The 17,666-nt window shown below is 39.9% G+C and overlaps 2 protein-coding genes across 5 annotated transcripts; both read right to left on the minus strand.

The window, feature by feature from the left end:
• Nucleotides 1–726: 726 nt before the first annotated feature.
• Nucleotides 727–8,960, minus strand: serbp1b (SERPINE1 mRNA binding protein 1b). Of its 4 annotated transcripts, none has more exons than XM_053329643.1 (9): nt 8,582–8,960; nt 7,620–7,800; nt 7,113–7,253; nt 6,498–6,569; nt 6,076–6,152; nt 4,350–4,534; nt 3,555–3,617; nt 3,164–3,349; nt 727–2,450 (listed from the first exon to the last, which is right to left on the minus strand). In XM_053329643.1, exons 1-9 carry the CDS (start codon nt 8,838–8,840, stop codon nt 2,391–2,393), a joined length of 1,224 nt encoding a protein of 407 aa, XP_053185618.1. In that variant the 5' UTR covers nt 8,841–8,960; the 3' UTR covers nt 727–2,390. The 4 variants fall into 4 exon arrangements, with proteins under 4 accessions (XP_053185618.1, XP_053185617.1, XP_053185620.1 ...); XM_053329642.1 differs by having other exon boundaries at nt 3,164–3,352; XM_053329645.1 differs by having other exon boundaries at nt 4,350–4,527; nt 6,078–6,152; nt 8,582–8,959.
• A 2,782-nt stretch (nt 8,961–11,742) lies between these two features.
• Nucleotides 11,743–16,953, minus strand: LOC128368776 (3-keto-steroid reductase/17-beta-hydroxysteroid dehydrogenase 7-like). The gene is made up of 9 exons (XM_053329656.1): nt 16,844–16,953; nt 15,350–15,553; nt 15,161–15,253; nt 14,907–15,021; nt 14,107–14,301; nt 13,612–13,716; nt 13,438–13,494; nt 13,233–13,331; nt 11,743–13,118 (listed from the first exon to the last, which is right to left on the minus strand). Exons 1-9 carry the CDS (start codon nt 16,876–16,878, stop codon nt 13,002–13,004), a joined length of 1,020 nt encoding a protein of 339 aa, XP_053185631.1. The 5' UTR covers nt 16,879–16,953; the 3' UTR covers nt 11,743–13,001.
• Nucleotides 16,954–17,666: the final 713 nt, after the last annotated feature.

The following is a 17,666-nucleotide window of genomic DNA, read 5'->3' on the forward strand; positions in this document are numbered from 1 at the left end:
TAACCCTATATTTGTGAAACTCCACGGATTTGTACGCGTTTCAAGACATTTCAACCCAAACTATTAACTTTTCCAGTGATTTTTGTACTTGAATCTAACCAAAACCTTACAACAACCCTGTCACACCACAGGTTTTAACAGTAATGTGTAACAGTTTAACTATAATTTATAACTGCAAATCTAGGGTTACCTTCCGGACAACCATACCTAGGGTTACAATCTCACCATATTACTGACGAAATGTAAGTGTAAGACTTCAATATGTACACTTACACTCAATATACATGAATCTCTGAATTAATTAAACGATGCCAGTCGATTTAAGTCTCAAATTTGCTACTTTATTAGGTACAGTATTTGGCTACAACTAATAGCTACCAAGTTACATCATCAGCCCTGCAGTAAATCTTACATTCGTTAAGTTTATGTTGTGTTTTTCTTGAAACTGGAAGTGTTGACTCCAGGCTGTGGTGTTTTTGTTACTGTCTAATATTTATTTAAAGGAGGGGTAGACAGTAGTAATAACATTTTTTTTAGTATCAAAAAGCACAACTTAGTTTTAGCTAATTGTACCCAATAAAGTGGCAACTGAGTCCCACTTAAGTCTACAGAGTAGCACTGAAATACACCACAACCTCCCTAACATTTCAATTAATGACGAGTCCACAGCACATTTGTTTACACCTTTAAAATCACAGTATTGATTTTAAAACAACCCAACAGCCATTGGCAGAGTACATGTAACACCTCTAAAGCAAATTTATTAGAACAGGGATGTTTGCAGAGAACATTTTACCGTCATGTGGCTCAAACAGTCCTACAAGAAAACTGCTCCAGCCGTCTGTATCAGTGCATCGCCAGCAAGTCTTTGCAGAGCACAGCATGTAAAGCTTTAAATTCACTCCGTCATGTATACGGTACGACCCCACCCACCCACCCCGAACCAATGTGAAATATACCCGCTTCATTAAAATAAAATGCTCACTGGAAATGCTGACACAGGTGGCTGAAAGCACCAATAGTTTACATTACATTCTGTAGCTCATGATTGTTCCACAATGACAGCAGACATTTCTTTCAGACAAATTATGCATTGGTGCTGCTGCACTGACAAAATAAAATAAAATAAAATAAAATGAAAAAACCCAGCAATTATGGTTTACAGAAGGGAAAGGGAATGGATGGGAGGGTCTTCAGAGGATTGGTGCTGATAAAACCAAGTGCTTTGAGATCTGAAAGACATTACAGATACTCTAAGAGCAAGATATGTCAACGGCCTATCATTCTCACCTAGATTTCAACAATCACTTCTCAAAAGACAGTATCAACTACTTCAGACGAGAAATGCAGTCTACCGTCTGAGACTGGTGAGGAATACTTAAATTCTAAGTAACTAGCTGTCAAAAAAAAACAAAATACATTCAACCCACACACTTCGCTGCACTCATACTCTCACGAACACGCATACTTAACAAAAAATACAATATTTGCTTAGTGGTCCTGAAGTTACAAGTAGTATAGTCTGTATGACCTATGAGGACCAGCCTAAAGATATACATTGGGCCCTGGGACACCCTGAAAACACAGGAAGCACATCTGGATCAGGGGGATACAAAGCATTACTAACCACTGGTCCACCAAAAAAAAGGCAAGCTATCAAAAAAGGAAAAAAAAAAAAAAGAGGCATTTTACTTTCACTGCACGACAAGCAGAAAAATACCAAGCTTTTAGTAGGAAGTCCCTTCGCCTGGTTACCCATCCTGACTTTGTGCCTCACAAAAGGGATGGGTAGTCAGGATAAGAGTAATTACACTTTAAATGCATGTTAAGCCATACTTCAGATAACTATTACAAGTTTCCTATGTAGTGTAGTGCTACCACATCAGTGTGTATTACTGGGAGGGGGGGGGGCACTCCAGTAGAAAGTCTTTTCTAATATGACCTCATAATACTGAGCTAAAGTCATGAGGAAAGAGCACAAAAGCTTCAGGGGAAGAGATACACACACTTCAACCTAATCGCAGAAATGCATAAATTCTAGCAGCACAAAAAACAAAAAACAAAAACAATGAAGTATGCATAATCTCTGAAAAAAAGAAGAAAGTATGAAAACATCCCTGCTTTCATGTTCCTAAATACAAAAACTTCAGTGTAACAAGAGGTCCTTTTTTCGCCTTTTTTTTTGTCTTTTGTTCTCCTTTAAAACAGGTAAAATTTTAGTCCTCTGGTGGTGTGAGTGGTATGGGATGACAGTCTTTTTTTGTCATTAAAATCTTTTTTTTTTTTTTCTCTGTTTTCTTATATACTTGAAGATGTGGTAAGCATGCAAGCCTCGTAGAGGGGGGGGCCCGGAAGGGCTGATGGGTGGGCTGGTGGTGGAAAAGGAGCCCTTAGGCCAGAGCTGGGAAGGCCTCAGGATCATCCACATTGGGGACTGACACTCCACTAGCCTGGTGGGAGAAACACAGGAGAAGGAGGACACGGTTAAGAGTGCCTAAAGAGGAAGAATGCGATTGTTTTTAGTAAATCCGCCACACGTTAAACACCATTGTCACTTTTGGGGACATTGCATTTCCGGGAGACTTACTCTAGCCTTAACCAATACCCTATTCAGGACATTTTGTCTCAATTTCAACAAGCCATTCCCAATACTGGTCTACGTTCTGAAATGTGTCCTCCATAGTAGCCTATGACCACACACACACACACACACACACACACACACACACACACACACACACACACACACACACACACACACACACACACACACACACACACACACACACACACACACACACACACACACACACACACACACACACACACACCATTGGTACTGGTGCGCCTATTTATACATTTTAATTCAATTAAAATGAAAAATCCTAAGAAATAGCCATTCCTATTTTCTAACATTTCACAGATAAAACTTCTCAGCAGCATCACTACAGAGAGCCTCCTGTCTGACATAAGGCCACAGTGTGTGTGTTTTGGATAGCGGAGCATGTGGTCATTAGTCTGTTGAAACAGCGTCTGTGTTCAGCAGCACGTTTTCTAAGTCAGTGCTTTTAGGCTTAGGCCTTGTTCACAGTCAGTGAACTCAATCTTTTGTGAGCACACTAAAACCTTTGTTGCTGGCAGTGACAACAGCTTTTATTGTTACCTTTTCGGAACGTCCTCCCCCGCGTGCTGTCCTGCTGCCTCCCCCGCCGCGGCCTCCCCTGCCTCCGCGAGCGCCCCCACGCCCACGGCCGGGACGGCCCAGGTCTCCGAAGTTGATCTCCAGCTGAGATGTTATGTCGTTGGCTGGTTTGCGGAAATGGTGGTCACTGGACTCGTCAGCAGGGCCCTGCTGAGAGGAGCCGATGATGATGATGATGATGATGATGTATGCTATAGATTGACTGCTCTCTGTGTTTCTTTTTTAAAGACTAATGAAATCATTTTTCATTTCCTCCAGAACCACTCACATTCAACATACATTTTATTCTCTGTATTTTCAATACAGACTTTTAAAAGTGAATATTTTCATGGAGTGTGTGAACTGCAGGTACCTTGTACAAAGCTTGTGGTTCTACTTCTGCCTCTGGGGCGTCAATCAAAGCACCGACAGGCCTCTGAAACGCACGGATGAGAAGGTCACATTAGCTGCAGAGAAAGACAAAGTGGCCTCCAAAACAACCTACATGCAAGCGTGTGTGCCCAGCACCGAGTGCACATGATGACTTTCTATTAGGCTACATTAAATAAAATGAGAAACAAACAGAGGAAAGTCAGTTTCTAAAATGGTTTTAAAAAAATAGCAATAGCACAATAACCTAAAGTCTATATCAGTGAAGCAAAAAATGTCAAACGGTTAATGGTTCAATGTTCTCAGATGTGAGAATTTGCCACTTTTCTTGGTCTTACACATTATACTAGGACACAGAAAAACAGGCCCAGGTGATGTACATTACAGTACATTTAATGTTTCTGGGTTTTACACTGATTCATCAATAATGAAAATAATTGTTAGAACACACATTGTATCAGTCCATATGTTTGTATATGTTTCCTGACTACATGCTTCCTGTTTTCTTGTTTTTTTTTCACTTTGTGCTAGAAAATTCAAACTCGCATCTAACCTCTAAAATCATTAATATGCTTCAAATCTTAAAAAAGCAACACAGTGAAAGTGTGGGGTTGATTATATTTGTCTGGTTAAAATGTTTTTTGAAACTGTTGTGAATACATGACAGTGACGTGTATGTGATGGAACTGAGCATGAGGCTGCACAGAGCCGCCGTAGTTAAACATGTCTGTTCAGAGGGTCAGCAGAACCAGACAACAATCGGTCCTCCCATACTTACATCTTCACTCTTGGACTTGTGCAGCACGTATCCTTTCTTCCACTGGCTGTCGGTTCCTTCGTTGGGCTTACGGATGTTGAACTCCACCTTGGTGCGTTCCTTGTCCTGCATGGCCTTCCACTCGTCCAGGGTCATCTCTTTGGGGCCTTCGGTTTTCACTTCTTCCACCTCGTTCTCCCTGGAAAACCAGCATATGACAATGTAGGAACTTAAACCTGAAAACCGACAATCCTCTTAGCTCTATACATGCCCTCTAATCTGGAAGTCAAACAGTTCAGTTGACAATGTTTATCCCGTTTGTGCTAAAGCTTTGTGACCAGGGATGACATTTTTAAACATTCCTATAACAGTTCGGCCACTTTAACAATTGATTATCAGTTAATCATTATGAAATACGTTGGTTGTTTTCCCTGTTAGAAAACCTTTTTAACCACTGACGCCAAATCTACATTAGGAGTTAAAAGAAAGATCAAGTTATTTGAATGATAAACTAAAGTCATCATCTAGTCATCACAGAAAACACTTGCACAACTTCCAGCTTCATTAGAGGTCTTTAATTACATCAGACGACATGTGTTGGACATGTCTAACAATTAATTAACAATTGATGGAAAGCCTTCAATAGTAAATAACCTGTAACATTATCAATTCAATGTAAAACATGTTAATCCAATCTCCCCACAGCAGACCAGTCAGTCATATTAAATACTCTATTTCAGGAGCTTAATGCAACAGACGCCAACACTGTCTCTCTAACTGTATCAGCCCATTTACTGTCACTGCTAAATGCATGTACACTCGGAGCAGAGGAGTGTTATACAATATAGTACACAGTTCATCACTTTTGTATTGATTGTCTTGGAAGTGTGTTGCTTTCTGCTGTCTGGACACTGACATTAACCTAGCAGCTGCTTCTGGTAAAAAAATGCTCGTTTAGCGTTAGCATGTGCCTCAGATAGCTACTCTGCGAATTTCCAAAACTTTATGCTTCAGATTTCATCAACGACAACAAAGTGAGCAGATCTTATTATACCTCCATGGAGCAGATGGAGGCATGCTACCACTTTTTCCTCTTTGGATGGCAGAGAGGCACATTCTGTTTAACAACTGGTGTGGCCCTTGAGGGTGGTCACCAATCACACTTTATTTATTAAAAGAGTAAGAAGCTCCACGTAATGGTACAATAGTATACTAGATACTAGAGAAACTCTACAGAACATTTTCTGACGCTGCACATCCCTCGTCTTTTGCATTATTAGTTCATATGTTTCTAATCGGTTAAATTATTAACAGCAATTTAACCGACAATCCATGAATCATTGACATCCTCATTTGTGATGGAAATACTAAAGCAGCGTTTATGAGCTAGAGCAACTTGTTACTATCTGGATGTTTTTCCACTTGTGTGTGTGTGTGAGGATATGTCGGCCTCTGAGAAGTCCTGCATCAGTGACTGCAGAGTCAATAAACATGAGTGTGAAAGACGAGAAGTGGCCTCTGGTGTCTGTATACAGACTGAATCAAGGTGGAAGAGAGCCTCAAGTGTCTTACACAAATATTTGCCAGTGTTTGTAGATTATAACCACAAGAAGACATCACGGTGAGCGGGTAATTATATATAGCTGCTAACAACTGTTTACTGGAACTCTTAAAAAAAGGTGAAATCTCTTTATGGCCCATCCAAACATCACCTGAAACCTGAATTTGTGATGGGAAATGAATACTCACTTGTTCTCAGAACCGGCAGGTGCGTTTTCCTCTCCCTCCGGGGTCGTCTCAGGAGCTGGAGTCTGTTCAGCCTCACTGGAAACACACATACACACACATAAAAGCCATGTCAACCCATTTCTGACTTTTTGTGAACTGTGTACTTTTGATATAAAGCTGTCATTAATCTGGCGATTTAACATAGAAAAACCCAGGAAGATAAGATAACCAGATCTGTATTTTTCTCTCGCTGCATCAGTGTATCATCATTAAAAGTGGCCCACTTGTTTAATACAAAAAGAGAGAGTCCCTGTATACACACACACACATACATACACACCCAGAGCAAGAAAAGTGTGTAGGCGTATCAGATGTGCGTTATTATCTCGCAGACAGTATGGCTCAGATAAACATGCCGTGTGTCTGTTCTTGAACACTCACCTCACTTCATCCTTCACGTTGCCCCAGTTGTGTGATCCGCTACCGCTGCGCTTCTCCTCACTTTTCTGATTGCTGGAACAAACAAAGAATAACACACATACACTGATGAATGAAGTCTGAAAATAGTTACTGCCTACCATGAAGAGGAATTCTCTACCACCAATAACCCTTGACATAAAGTCTGTAGTCAAAAATAGATTAGAGCACATAATGTTGGAGAAGAAAAGAAAAGAAAAAAAAAAACAGGAATCTGCTGATCCTAATCTGAGAATTGAGAAACATTTTTTCTTGTGATGTTATTTGGGCTAAATGTGTTTCTGGGAATATGTGCTGCTATTCAATGCGGCGTAAAAAAGAAAAGTGAAATAAAGCTTTTGTAAGTGAAACAAAGGAAGAGAGGAAATAAATAAGCAGAACTATTTCCACCAGTGTTTAAGAACTACGCCAAACACATTTGTTGTTTACAGTGTCACCTGATCCTGGAAACTTGGAGCAATTACATACCGCCGCAAAGTATTTTTCAATACTAAATAACAAAAGACTGAATAAGTAAGAAGTCATTTTCTATTTATGGATTCACTGGTCTGTCAGGGTCCAAGTTCAGGACTGACTCACGATTTGTCATTGCCACTGTGTCTGTCAAAGTCACGTTTCCCACGGGAGTCAAAGCCTTCTCCTCGGCCCATACCCCGACCTCTTCCACCACGCACACCCCTGCCGCCACCACGCCCTCTTGGGGGCCGGTCTCCGGAAGGCCTGGTGGACACAAACACATGAACTCATTACAAAATAATAAAAATAATAATTAAAAAAGCATAACCACTGATCAGCTCTAATCATCTATCCAAGCCCACGTGACAAGTGTATATGCTCTTAATATCAGAGGTTATAAACATAAATGTCAAAAAGAGCTTCAAAATCTACAAATTTACACATGGCTGGAAAATGATGTTGAGGTTAAGTGGGTTACGATTACATCTATAGCTGCAAACACTTCATCTCCACACACACACACACACACACACACACACACACACACACAAATCGTGTGATTGCACCAGACTGCCTTAGGCTTGTTGATCATGTTGAATATGCTCTCCATCACTCATCACAGCCACTCACTTCTCTACAGAGAACTCTCCACCTCCCTCAGGCTTGTCCTCAGCGGGCTTCTCAAAGCGGCGCTCTCGAGGAGGTCTCCGGTCCGGCCTCTTTTCTCCGGGTCGCCCCTCACCCTGCCCACCCTGATGCTGGGAACCAGGCTGACCCTGCTGGTCTGGCCGTCGGCCCACCCTCCTGATGCCTGTCAATGAAAACAGCACGTTCATAAATGGGTCAGCTCTGTTTAATGTTTAAACCGCTTGCTTTTTTTTTTTTTTATGTGTCACACTTCACCTTTTTTTTTTAACAACATGCACATGCAGTAAACATGTCAGCTGTGAGGTGTTTATTTGTGCTGCTGAAGGAATGTGTCACCTCTCCTGTCTGCAGCTCTGACAGCACAAAGCTCTTTCACTTACTGCAATTATTAACACTGCTGGCTAACGCGGCCTCTCTTTCATTAACTCAGCCTTGTTGTTATTACATTCGTTTAGGATGAGTTAACTTGGGAAATAAATGACACCTTTCTCCCACAGGAGACTCCATAAATACAAACAATGAGCCGTCTGTCTAGTTTTACCAGTCCGCAGGTGAATATGTTGCGCATTTGCAGCTGCTGGCGGAGCTGCGCAGCCAGTGCACGAAGCATCAGCCTGCAGCCACTAACAACACTGATGCTGCTGCTGCTGCTGCTGCTGCTGGGAACCATTTCTGCGACACAAGCTCACCAGTTTGCATTAGAGCTGAAAGTCGCAGTTATCCTCTAACGGGGGGCAGCTTTTCTTCATTAACCTCAGCCTGAGAGGAATGCTGTGTCTGTCCTCTAATAATAATAACAGCAGGACAGGGTCCATGTTGACCTCAGACCCAGCAGCAGCTAGCAGGAGCTGTGCACATGACAGTTGACAGAAAAACACACAAAAAAAAAAAAAAAGAAACATGCAGGGCACATGAAGGAGAGAGAGGAGGATGCAAATGTTTACCTTCTTTCTTCAGGGGGACCGGAGCCTGGCTCTCCTCCTTCTTGTCGAGCAGCGGGTTCTTCCTGTCCTTCTGTGACTCCTTCTTCGGCTGCTTGGCTGCTTGAGCCGCGGTCTTGGTGGCCCCGGCGGCGGCGGCCCCCTCCTTCTTCTTGTTTTCTGCAGCTTTCAGGATCTCAAACGGGTCAGACTCATCGTCTAATAACTGGTCGAACCGGTTGGTTACGACACAGCCGAAGCCTTCTTGCAGGTGTCCGGGCATGATGGCGCCCCTTCAGCGGGATTCACCTCCGATTCTACGAGGCTTGATGCGAACAATTCGCGGGATGCTGCCACAAGATGGCTGGGAGAGCTGCCCCTTCTCTTCCGGTGCGAGCACCATCCGGGACACCGTGCAGCGCGCACCAATCTGAACACGCGCCCGCCTGCAATGTTTTTATTTACATTATGTAAGGATGTGCTCTCATGTCCTCTTACAATAATCCGGGTTTTCATATCTGAGAGGACGTCACATGCAAAGGGAAGCTATCAATGGGCTATTAATATGACTCCTATTAGAAAAACTGCTTCTTCTCCATCATGCTGCATCAAAACCCACCACTGAAGAACAATAACATGAAACAGGTGCATGCATGTCATTATATAAACACCCCATGTTGTGTTGATAGGAGTGCTTGACAAAATGATAAAAAAAAAAGAATCAATATAATTTATGAGGTAGATACAATTACTGTTCCAAAACACTCACTGTCACTCTGTAAATGCAGCTGCTGATGCAAAGATTAACTGGGATTTGTCAGTTTATAAAAAGCAGCAAATGGTGTGGTTTATGGCCAGCGGGGGCATGCTGACTAACAGCTGGTGGAAACATATCTGACAAGTCGGCCCTCTGCAGAGTCAGCTCCTCAGCACACTGAGAGCTGTCACACAGACACTTCTTTATGGAAGCTGAGTCTTGTCTTTGATTTAAGAACAAGTGATCCATGTATCATTTTCAGCTCAGTGCTTTTAGTGGAGATCACTACAATACAATGCAATCACATAGTAAAGTGTAATACAAGCGTCTATTACAGCGAGCCAAGCTTGGACATTTGCCCGAGAGTTTGATTACTCGGCTTTATATTTGTGCATTTTCTCTTAACAATAATTTAGATGCTTTGATATCTGTTGAGTCCTGTTATGTTTCTCATAAAACATACAATATATTTTTTAAACATATGTCATCCTGCAAATCCTACAAAAGACCTTTAACAGGAAGAAAAAAATGGAGAAACCTCAGGACAGATCCCTCTACCAGGATGGACAGATGTACAGTGCCATATGTACAGTAGACGTGTATGATATGAAAGGTGGTGTTAAGTTCATGTAGTGGAAAAGAGCTATATAAAAAAAAAAACTCCTTTATACCATTGAAATCTGGAAAGAGGAAAAACTACATACACACAAGAGGCAAAACTTAAGTCATTACACCCAGTGCAGCAGTGAGGCTCATTGACAACAACAGAGGTCTACAGCACAGATGAATAAGAATAATATAAGGCTTTGAATATCACACAAAATATTGTATCAAAAAGATGGACTTTGGCACTAAAAGACATTCACTTAATTTGATTAATTTGGCCTGGAGCTTTATTAGCTTCAAACTAACTTTTAAATACATTTTTGCACAAAATGATGATTGTGGATCACACTGAAAGCACATTAAGAAGGGATCTCTTAAAGGGAAACTTTGGACACTATTTTCCCATTGTTTTGTGTCTAAGTGGATGATGAGGACAACACTTTTTGTCTTTTGCTTGAAAACATCCGCTTGAGCTGGTCTGTAATTATGTCTAACCAAGTCTCACTCAAGGAGAAGTCTCATTCTGAACTCTTGCAACAGTTGAGTTGTTGAAAGCATCTCATATTTAGCCATGGCAGGGTTTGAGAGAGGAATGCCGACTGCAGTGCTCTCACTCAGTGCTGGACAAATTTCAAAAATTGTGGTGCTCATTAGTCACATAGACAGAAAAAAAGGGAAATTAGGGTCCAGCTTGAAAGATGCCAAAATCTTCCTTTAACACTGAGAATACAGAGATACACCTCAAAGACAGGTGGCAAAAAGGCAAATAACTTGCAAATTAGTCTGGCAGCTGTTGCATGTCTGTCAAATTTGGCAAGCAAAAGCCCTTGCTGTGCTGCAGCAGTGTTTCATAGGAGGATATGAGTAAGATAAAGCTTGTGAATAAACAGATTGTGAAAGAAGGAAGTAATATTTTGAACATCACTGATCTAAAGCTAAAGTTATTACAGCCTTCCTCAGATGCTTCATGTATTTGAACTGGCAGGATAACTGTGCATCATAATGTATGATTTGTGGTGAAAGGAGCCTCAGATGACAGCTGGAGGTCAGTGGGTGGCTGCAGGACACCAGACCATAAACAAACAGCTACTTAAAGGTTGTAAGATAAGAAGCCTGCTGCAGAAGAAACATGATATATTGCTATCAGGTGAAGACAAGGCTGACAGCGGTATTTAGATTACAGCAAGAAGCCAGCAACAGAAGAGACTGCTGCTGTTACTTAGCTCACATGCATTCGATGATCCCAACCTTATGGCTTGTAAAAATGTCAAAAATGAAGTTGTGATTCAATAATAATCATAATTCTATTTATTATTACTGTCATCCATCAGATGTATCTTTTACAATTTTTTTGATAACAATTGTATTTTCATTTTTAATTCCATGTCTCCCAGAAATATGTGAGAGTGATTCAATGTTTACCTTTTATTTATTCCACATATATAACTGAAATATGATATTTGTGATTTTCTTACTTCAATCCAAAATTCAATATTTGTACATATAGCCACATTGCATGAATATGTAGTGTGTTTTTCTACCCACAGGGGGCACTAAATAAAAAATATAACATCATATTTCTACAGTTTTGTTGTCTATAATGAAATAAGACTTGGTACAAAGGTTGTCCATAAGAATATACATGACATATGGAAGCATGGGACCAGTATCCCCACCTTGTGGCCATTAATAAAACACCACCATACTACTTAAAAACGTAAATGTAATATTCCATAGTAAATTCAGCAAAGTTGTACAAATAGGAATGCCCAAAAAGTCTGTGTTGATAAAACTTCAACATTTAAAAAAATGCTGCTGGAGATCATCTTCATCCAGTAAAACAACAGATGAGCTCCTTTTTGCCTTGATTGGTGGCATGTCTGCTATGATAATGATTTGGTGTCATGTGACCACAACATCAAAACAACAAAATAAGCTACAATTTAACAATCTGCATGTGATGTGAGTAGTTAGAAAAGAGCGGCTTTTTCCTGAAAGACCACTCACACCTGCACAGGTGTTTTCAATTATTCAGGCTAATTAGACCTTTTGAAGTTTGAAAGTTGACTGAGTTATGCTGAGTTTATAATATAATATTACATTTTTGACTTGAGGTGTAGGTGGTATGTTTAGAGCTCATTGTTCCCTTTTCATAAAAAAGGTAAATAATATGTTTTCTGTACATCAGTGTCATGTTAGGAACAAATAAACTGCAACACTTCAACTTATATATTCAAATCATTGGCACAGCAGAAATTTGACTTGTCATGGTAGGAAAAGGAGAAGTGTAATGACGGCTTTCTAGTCAAGCTTCACAATAAGTCATGATAATGTGACAGTGGTAAAGCATGCACAATACAGGACCCTGAAACCAAGGACACTAAATGGAATTCAGTCACTATTAATTGTATTATTTATCTGTGCTTTCCCTACTGTCAGAAATGTCCTCCATGAAAAAAAAGGCCCATTGGTCATTGAAAGCAGGAGCCCACTTGAGAGCACTTGACTAAAAGTTTGTAGAGACTTCAACACAAAGAGTAAAGGCAATGTATAAGTTATTTTGAAGTTATTTGAATGTTGCAGCTTATGCGTGAAGGTTGATATTCAGCATGTCTTACAGCTGTTAAAAAGATCATTTGATAATAGTGTCTCATCAATAAATGACTAAGATTCACAAATATAAGAATCATATAAAAAGATCAATAGCAGCACAATTATAATCAATTTACATATAAATACATCTTTGAAATTAGACATGAAAAGTATAAGAACAAACCTAGTCCCTTTTCTATTATCACAACATTTTTTTCAGCTAGTGTTTCTCTATAAATGGATGCTGATTTGAATATGATTGTGGTAACCAAGTAGCTTTGGGACCAGACTTGGCTGTGCTCCTGCAGCTAACAAGATGACTGATGACATGAAACAGATCAAAGCTGAGGTAGAAGTATGGTTGTGCAAACCCATATTTCAACAGCATTACTTGCAAGCATGAAATAACAAAGAGCACTGTTGATGTTTCTTATCACAAAGTGCACATTGTCCATTTCCAAATAGTAAACTCTCTACTCTACCATTCAGTTACTGTCCATGAGTTTCCTTATCAGCATTTCTTTCAGTCAGTTTCCTTCTGACCCCTTTCTCAAGTTCAAGAAGTTTGTCATAAAGCACCTCTGACATGCCATCGTCAACGTCCATCTGAAACAGGAATAAAAAAACAGAAAATAATCTTTAGTAACAGGTCACACATATTTCTCTATTTGTTCCTGCTTGGCACATTACATTTTGCTGTGATGTACTCTAGTTACTCACCTGTCGAGGCTGAGTATAGTTTGTCCCAAGTCCTGATGTTAAACTGTGATACTTTGCCCTCGGATCCAGAGATTCTGGCTTTTGAAGGAACAGCCAGTGCTGTGAGAGGCCAGAGCAGGAATTCATGTTTAGAACTCATTCACTGTAGAAATAGAAATCCTTAAATACTGTTTTCTTTTAATATCAGCATAGTTTGATGACATACCAAAGCCTCTGCTCCATTGTGTGGTGTGAGTGTGAATGTGTTGGTAAAGATTCGAATCTGTTCAACACAAGACAAAAAAACAACACACGAGACTGTTAGTAGCTCCAGGCAAATGAAACGAGGGATATGTGCATTTCACATAGATTAGACACAAAGAAAGTAAAATGAACTCACCAGAAACATGATGGGCATGAGGAGAGTCCAGAAAAAGGAGGGGAGGATACCGTAGGTCAAATTGGTCATCACCAGCCCGGGGCATACAACAGAGGAGAAAAGCCCCTGACAAAATAGAAGAGGAAGATATATTCAAAAGTTAGTAACTGAACTCATTGGGTGTGCAACTTATAGGATGTTGATATGTTAATGTTGTGTTTACAGTTTGTTTTTCGTTGCCCCAGAGGAAAATGTAGAACATATTAAAGAGTATGATATATCATATTTGCCATATTTCCATTCCCCGTTAACTGGTTTAGACTAACTCTTTATAGGACAATCTGTGCAATTAGAGGTGGATAGGTCAAGAGTTCAGACTGTTTCCTGTTTTTTTTAATCTAAATGTCCATGACCATGTGAGATTGTTGATCTAAAGATCTGGAGCTGGAATCTTTCAGTGTGGCTGGACATCAATTTGATGTTTGCAGTGACAGTCGTTACTGTACTAATACAAACCTGGCTGTTCTTGTGTCTGTTGAGCGCCAGGCTGAGCATGTCTGAAGCGTACTTGGAGGAGCTGTAAGGCTCTGTGCCATGTGTGTGCTGGATGTCCTCCATGCTAAAGGCAGAGCGGCGGGCGTTACTCGAGGAGGTCCACACTATTCTTGACGTGTGACTTGGCTGACACAGAAGAGGCTCCAACTCCTTAATCTAGACCACAGAGACAAAATCATCAGGCCCACAGACAGAGTAAACTACATCAGGTGACGTAGAGGAGTGCTACTTGAGCAATTAAATACAACATCACAGCTGTGAGTATTTCATCTACTCTGTGTCATGTAGATGCCCATCCAATAAAAGAAAAGACATCATACATCTTAATAGCGTCCTTATTATATTCTTCAGACAATGCACTGATACAAGTGTTTTACAATAATTAATGGATTAAAGTGTGAGTTTTGAATCTATTTGATAAAGCACCTTGATTTTACAGTTAAATTATTCACTTCTTTAATCAAATAAGATATCATTTTTGGGTTATTAACAGTTAATCAACTGAATTTCCATCAATTTCCATCTATTGCTTATAACAATAAATATATGCAATATATTATCATATATACTGTGTCAGCCACCGCCAATTGCTCCATTTCTGAAAAATCTGTCTATATTCAATATGCACAAACTATACACATCTGCATACCATACAATATACAATATGTTGCTACAACATATAAGGACTATATTATGTCAGATTATGGCCTTTGTTAACATCCTTTAGATTTAAATTCATGTAGGTGAGCAGTCTGGTGTACCAGTAGAAAATGACCAAAGAGGTTGGTGGCAAAAACCTCCTGCAGGCCATCTGAGTTGAGGCGGTCCTGTTGAGTTAAGAGACCCTCTGCTGTTGCAAACATGTTGATGACATTCCTGCAGAGAAGGTAAAACAAGGTAAAGCATTACATAACATGGATAATCATTAACAAGTTGCACTGATACACCACCACAGCTTTATGGCAATATGAAATATATCAAATCAAAACAAATGAAGTGATGAGCAGAGTTTTACCTGGAAAACAGGCCTTTGAATAAGGCTTTCATATCCACTTGTGGATTAGGCATAATTCCCGCATTAAGATACAGAAAGTCAATTCTGCTGTACCTGTACAAAAACAACATATATATTCATAGTTGACATTTTAGGTGCTGAAACCACAGAGTGAAGAAAACAAGGAGCATTAAAAGCTGTATATCTTACCTGGACTGGACTTCCTGTGCAGCGGTGAGCACTGACTGCACAGAGCCCACATCAAGGTGCACTACGTCCACACGGGCATCAGGGTGAGAGGTCAGGAGGGTGGAGCGGGCAGCATGGGCCCGCTGCATGTTTCTGCAGGCCAGACAAAGCCGGAGCTGGCTGTCCACAGTAAGCAGCCTGTCACACAAAGCCAGGCCAATGCCGCTGCAGACAGAGACAGATGACCATCATACATTTGTCAGACCAAATCAATGATCATAAAACAGATTGAGTAAATCCACTGCTAATCACAGAGGTGTTAGAGTATGTTATGTTTAAAAACGTTTGCTCTTGTAAATTATATATATTTTGATCCATAAAGCTCAGATAAGTGTGTGGACACAGCATGGTGCACATGGGTATGTCCTGTTATCAAATACTTTTGAAAGTGCTATTTATGGGTTTCCTTTGAGCCCTAAGCTACATTTACTTGTCAGTAAGTTTTTTTCCTATAATATTCAGGAAACATACAACTGCTGTGCAAAAACTAACCTTCTGACTTTGATAAGATTACTTTCATTCACGTCTTTCTTGAAAAATAATCCCACAGCACAGAGGATTCCCTGAACCAATAACTATTTGTTTCAAAGTGGAAAGTAGCAGCACACTAGCACACAGGAACATTTACACATTTAACGCTATGCTCCTTCACTTTCTCAATATTTAATTTGGAGGATCACTCTCATGTCTGTGAGGTACACTAAGGAGCTGGAGCCTGGAAGTGATTAGCATAGCTTAGCATAAAAACTGAAATGAATGGGGAAAAGCTGGTCTGGCTCTCTCCAAAGTAAAAAAAAAAACTCCTTCCATCACCTCTAAAGCTAACCGATGAACACATTTATTTACTTCATATACATAAACATAATTTTTAGGTAGGTACGTTTTCTTAATGTGGATATGCCAGATGTTTGTATATGTATGAAACTCTTTCTGTAAGCTGTGCACATATCCTCCTGCCCAATATGTAACATGCCATCACCTGATAGACAGTGAATGATTTGGACACACACAGCACACAAATAGGTGCATAAGATATATACTGTAAATATAAGTATTAATCTTTAAGTAGTGCTAAATGTGTTCATATATTTTATTTTGTGCTGTCCAAATATTTGGGCAAACTGTATTTAGATGCTTTGGCAACATTGTTCTTGAAACTTTCATGCCAGTAAAGTCAATTGAATTAGACTGAATTGAGTTCAAAGAAGTACACTGTGCTGAAATAAATGTTACTTTATATACTTTGTAGGCTATGTCTGACGCAAATACAAAAACACTGCAGTGAATTAAAAAAATAAATCAATCACGATCAGTTTATCACAGATTTATAAGCAGGAGGTAGCTAACTCTCCTGCTCTCCTTCTGTACATTTCAGTGTTTATAACCGAGCTGGAGGCGCTTCTTCGTACTGTGTAACAAAGTGAATGTCTAACTATCTTTATTTATTCATCTTACCTGTTGGCGCCGGTCACAATGATAACTCTCTCCATGTCGGACTGTTCACAGCAGCTCTCTGTGAGAAGAAAGTGTTTTTAGAGAGCCGACTGACCGGCGACAGACAGCCCTATGGTCCGATCCCGGTAGAGACACAGCAGCCTATACACAACCAGGTACGTGGTGTGATTGGATGTCAGCAAACAGCCGGCCAATCAGCTTCAACTACGGAGACGAAAGAGGCCCAAAAGAGTACAGCGCTTGAAAATGTCGCTGCGATCATTTCCAGTTTGCGTCTACAAAGCAACAAAGTCCAGTGAAAAACGACAAACAATAGTGCTTATTCATTTTTATTTATTTACAAGACTCTTTGGTTTAACCGCTATTAAATACTTTGCTACTCTTCAACAATATACAGTTCATTCATTTCTGCAAAAGGACATAAACATGTTTATAAAACATGTCAGTGAGCTGCTGCAGAATAAAAAAAAACACATTCTCATCCAGAAAAACAGTTATTATCATGTCACAAGAAATGCTGAACAAACTTAAAATAAAGTCACACAACTGTATTGACATTCTCTAATAAATGTGCAATAGAATTAGGTATATGTATGGAAAAGACATTTTAAAAAATATTCACAATTGCGTTTTAAAACCTAGACTTACCATGGAGTAGCCTACTCTATAAATAGACATAGCATTGGAAATAAAAAAGACATTAATAAATACTCAGAGATGTGAGAATAGTGCCCATTTGCATATCTACAAAGTAAGGCCATGTTCAATTGCAGGCCTTCTCATCATATCTTATTATTTACAGCACCATTTTGGTAAGCAAGCA

Source organism: Scomber japonicus, chromosome 12, assembly GCF_027409825.1.
Source record: "Scomber japonicus isolate fScoJap1 chromosome 12, fScoJap1.pri, whole genome shotgun sequence".
Taxonomy (NCBI): Eukaryota; Metazoa; Chordata; class Actinopteri; order Scombriformes; family Scombridae; genus Scomber; species Scomber japonicus.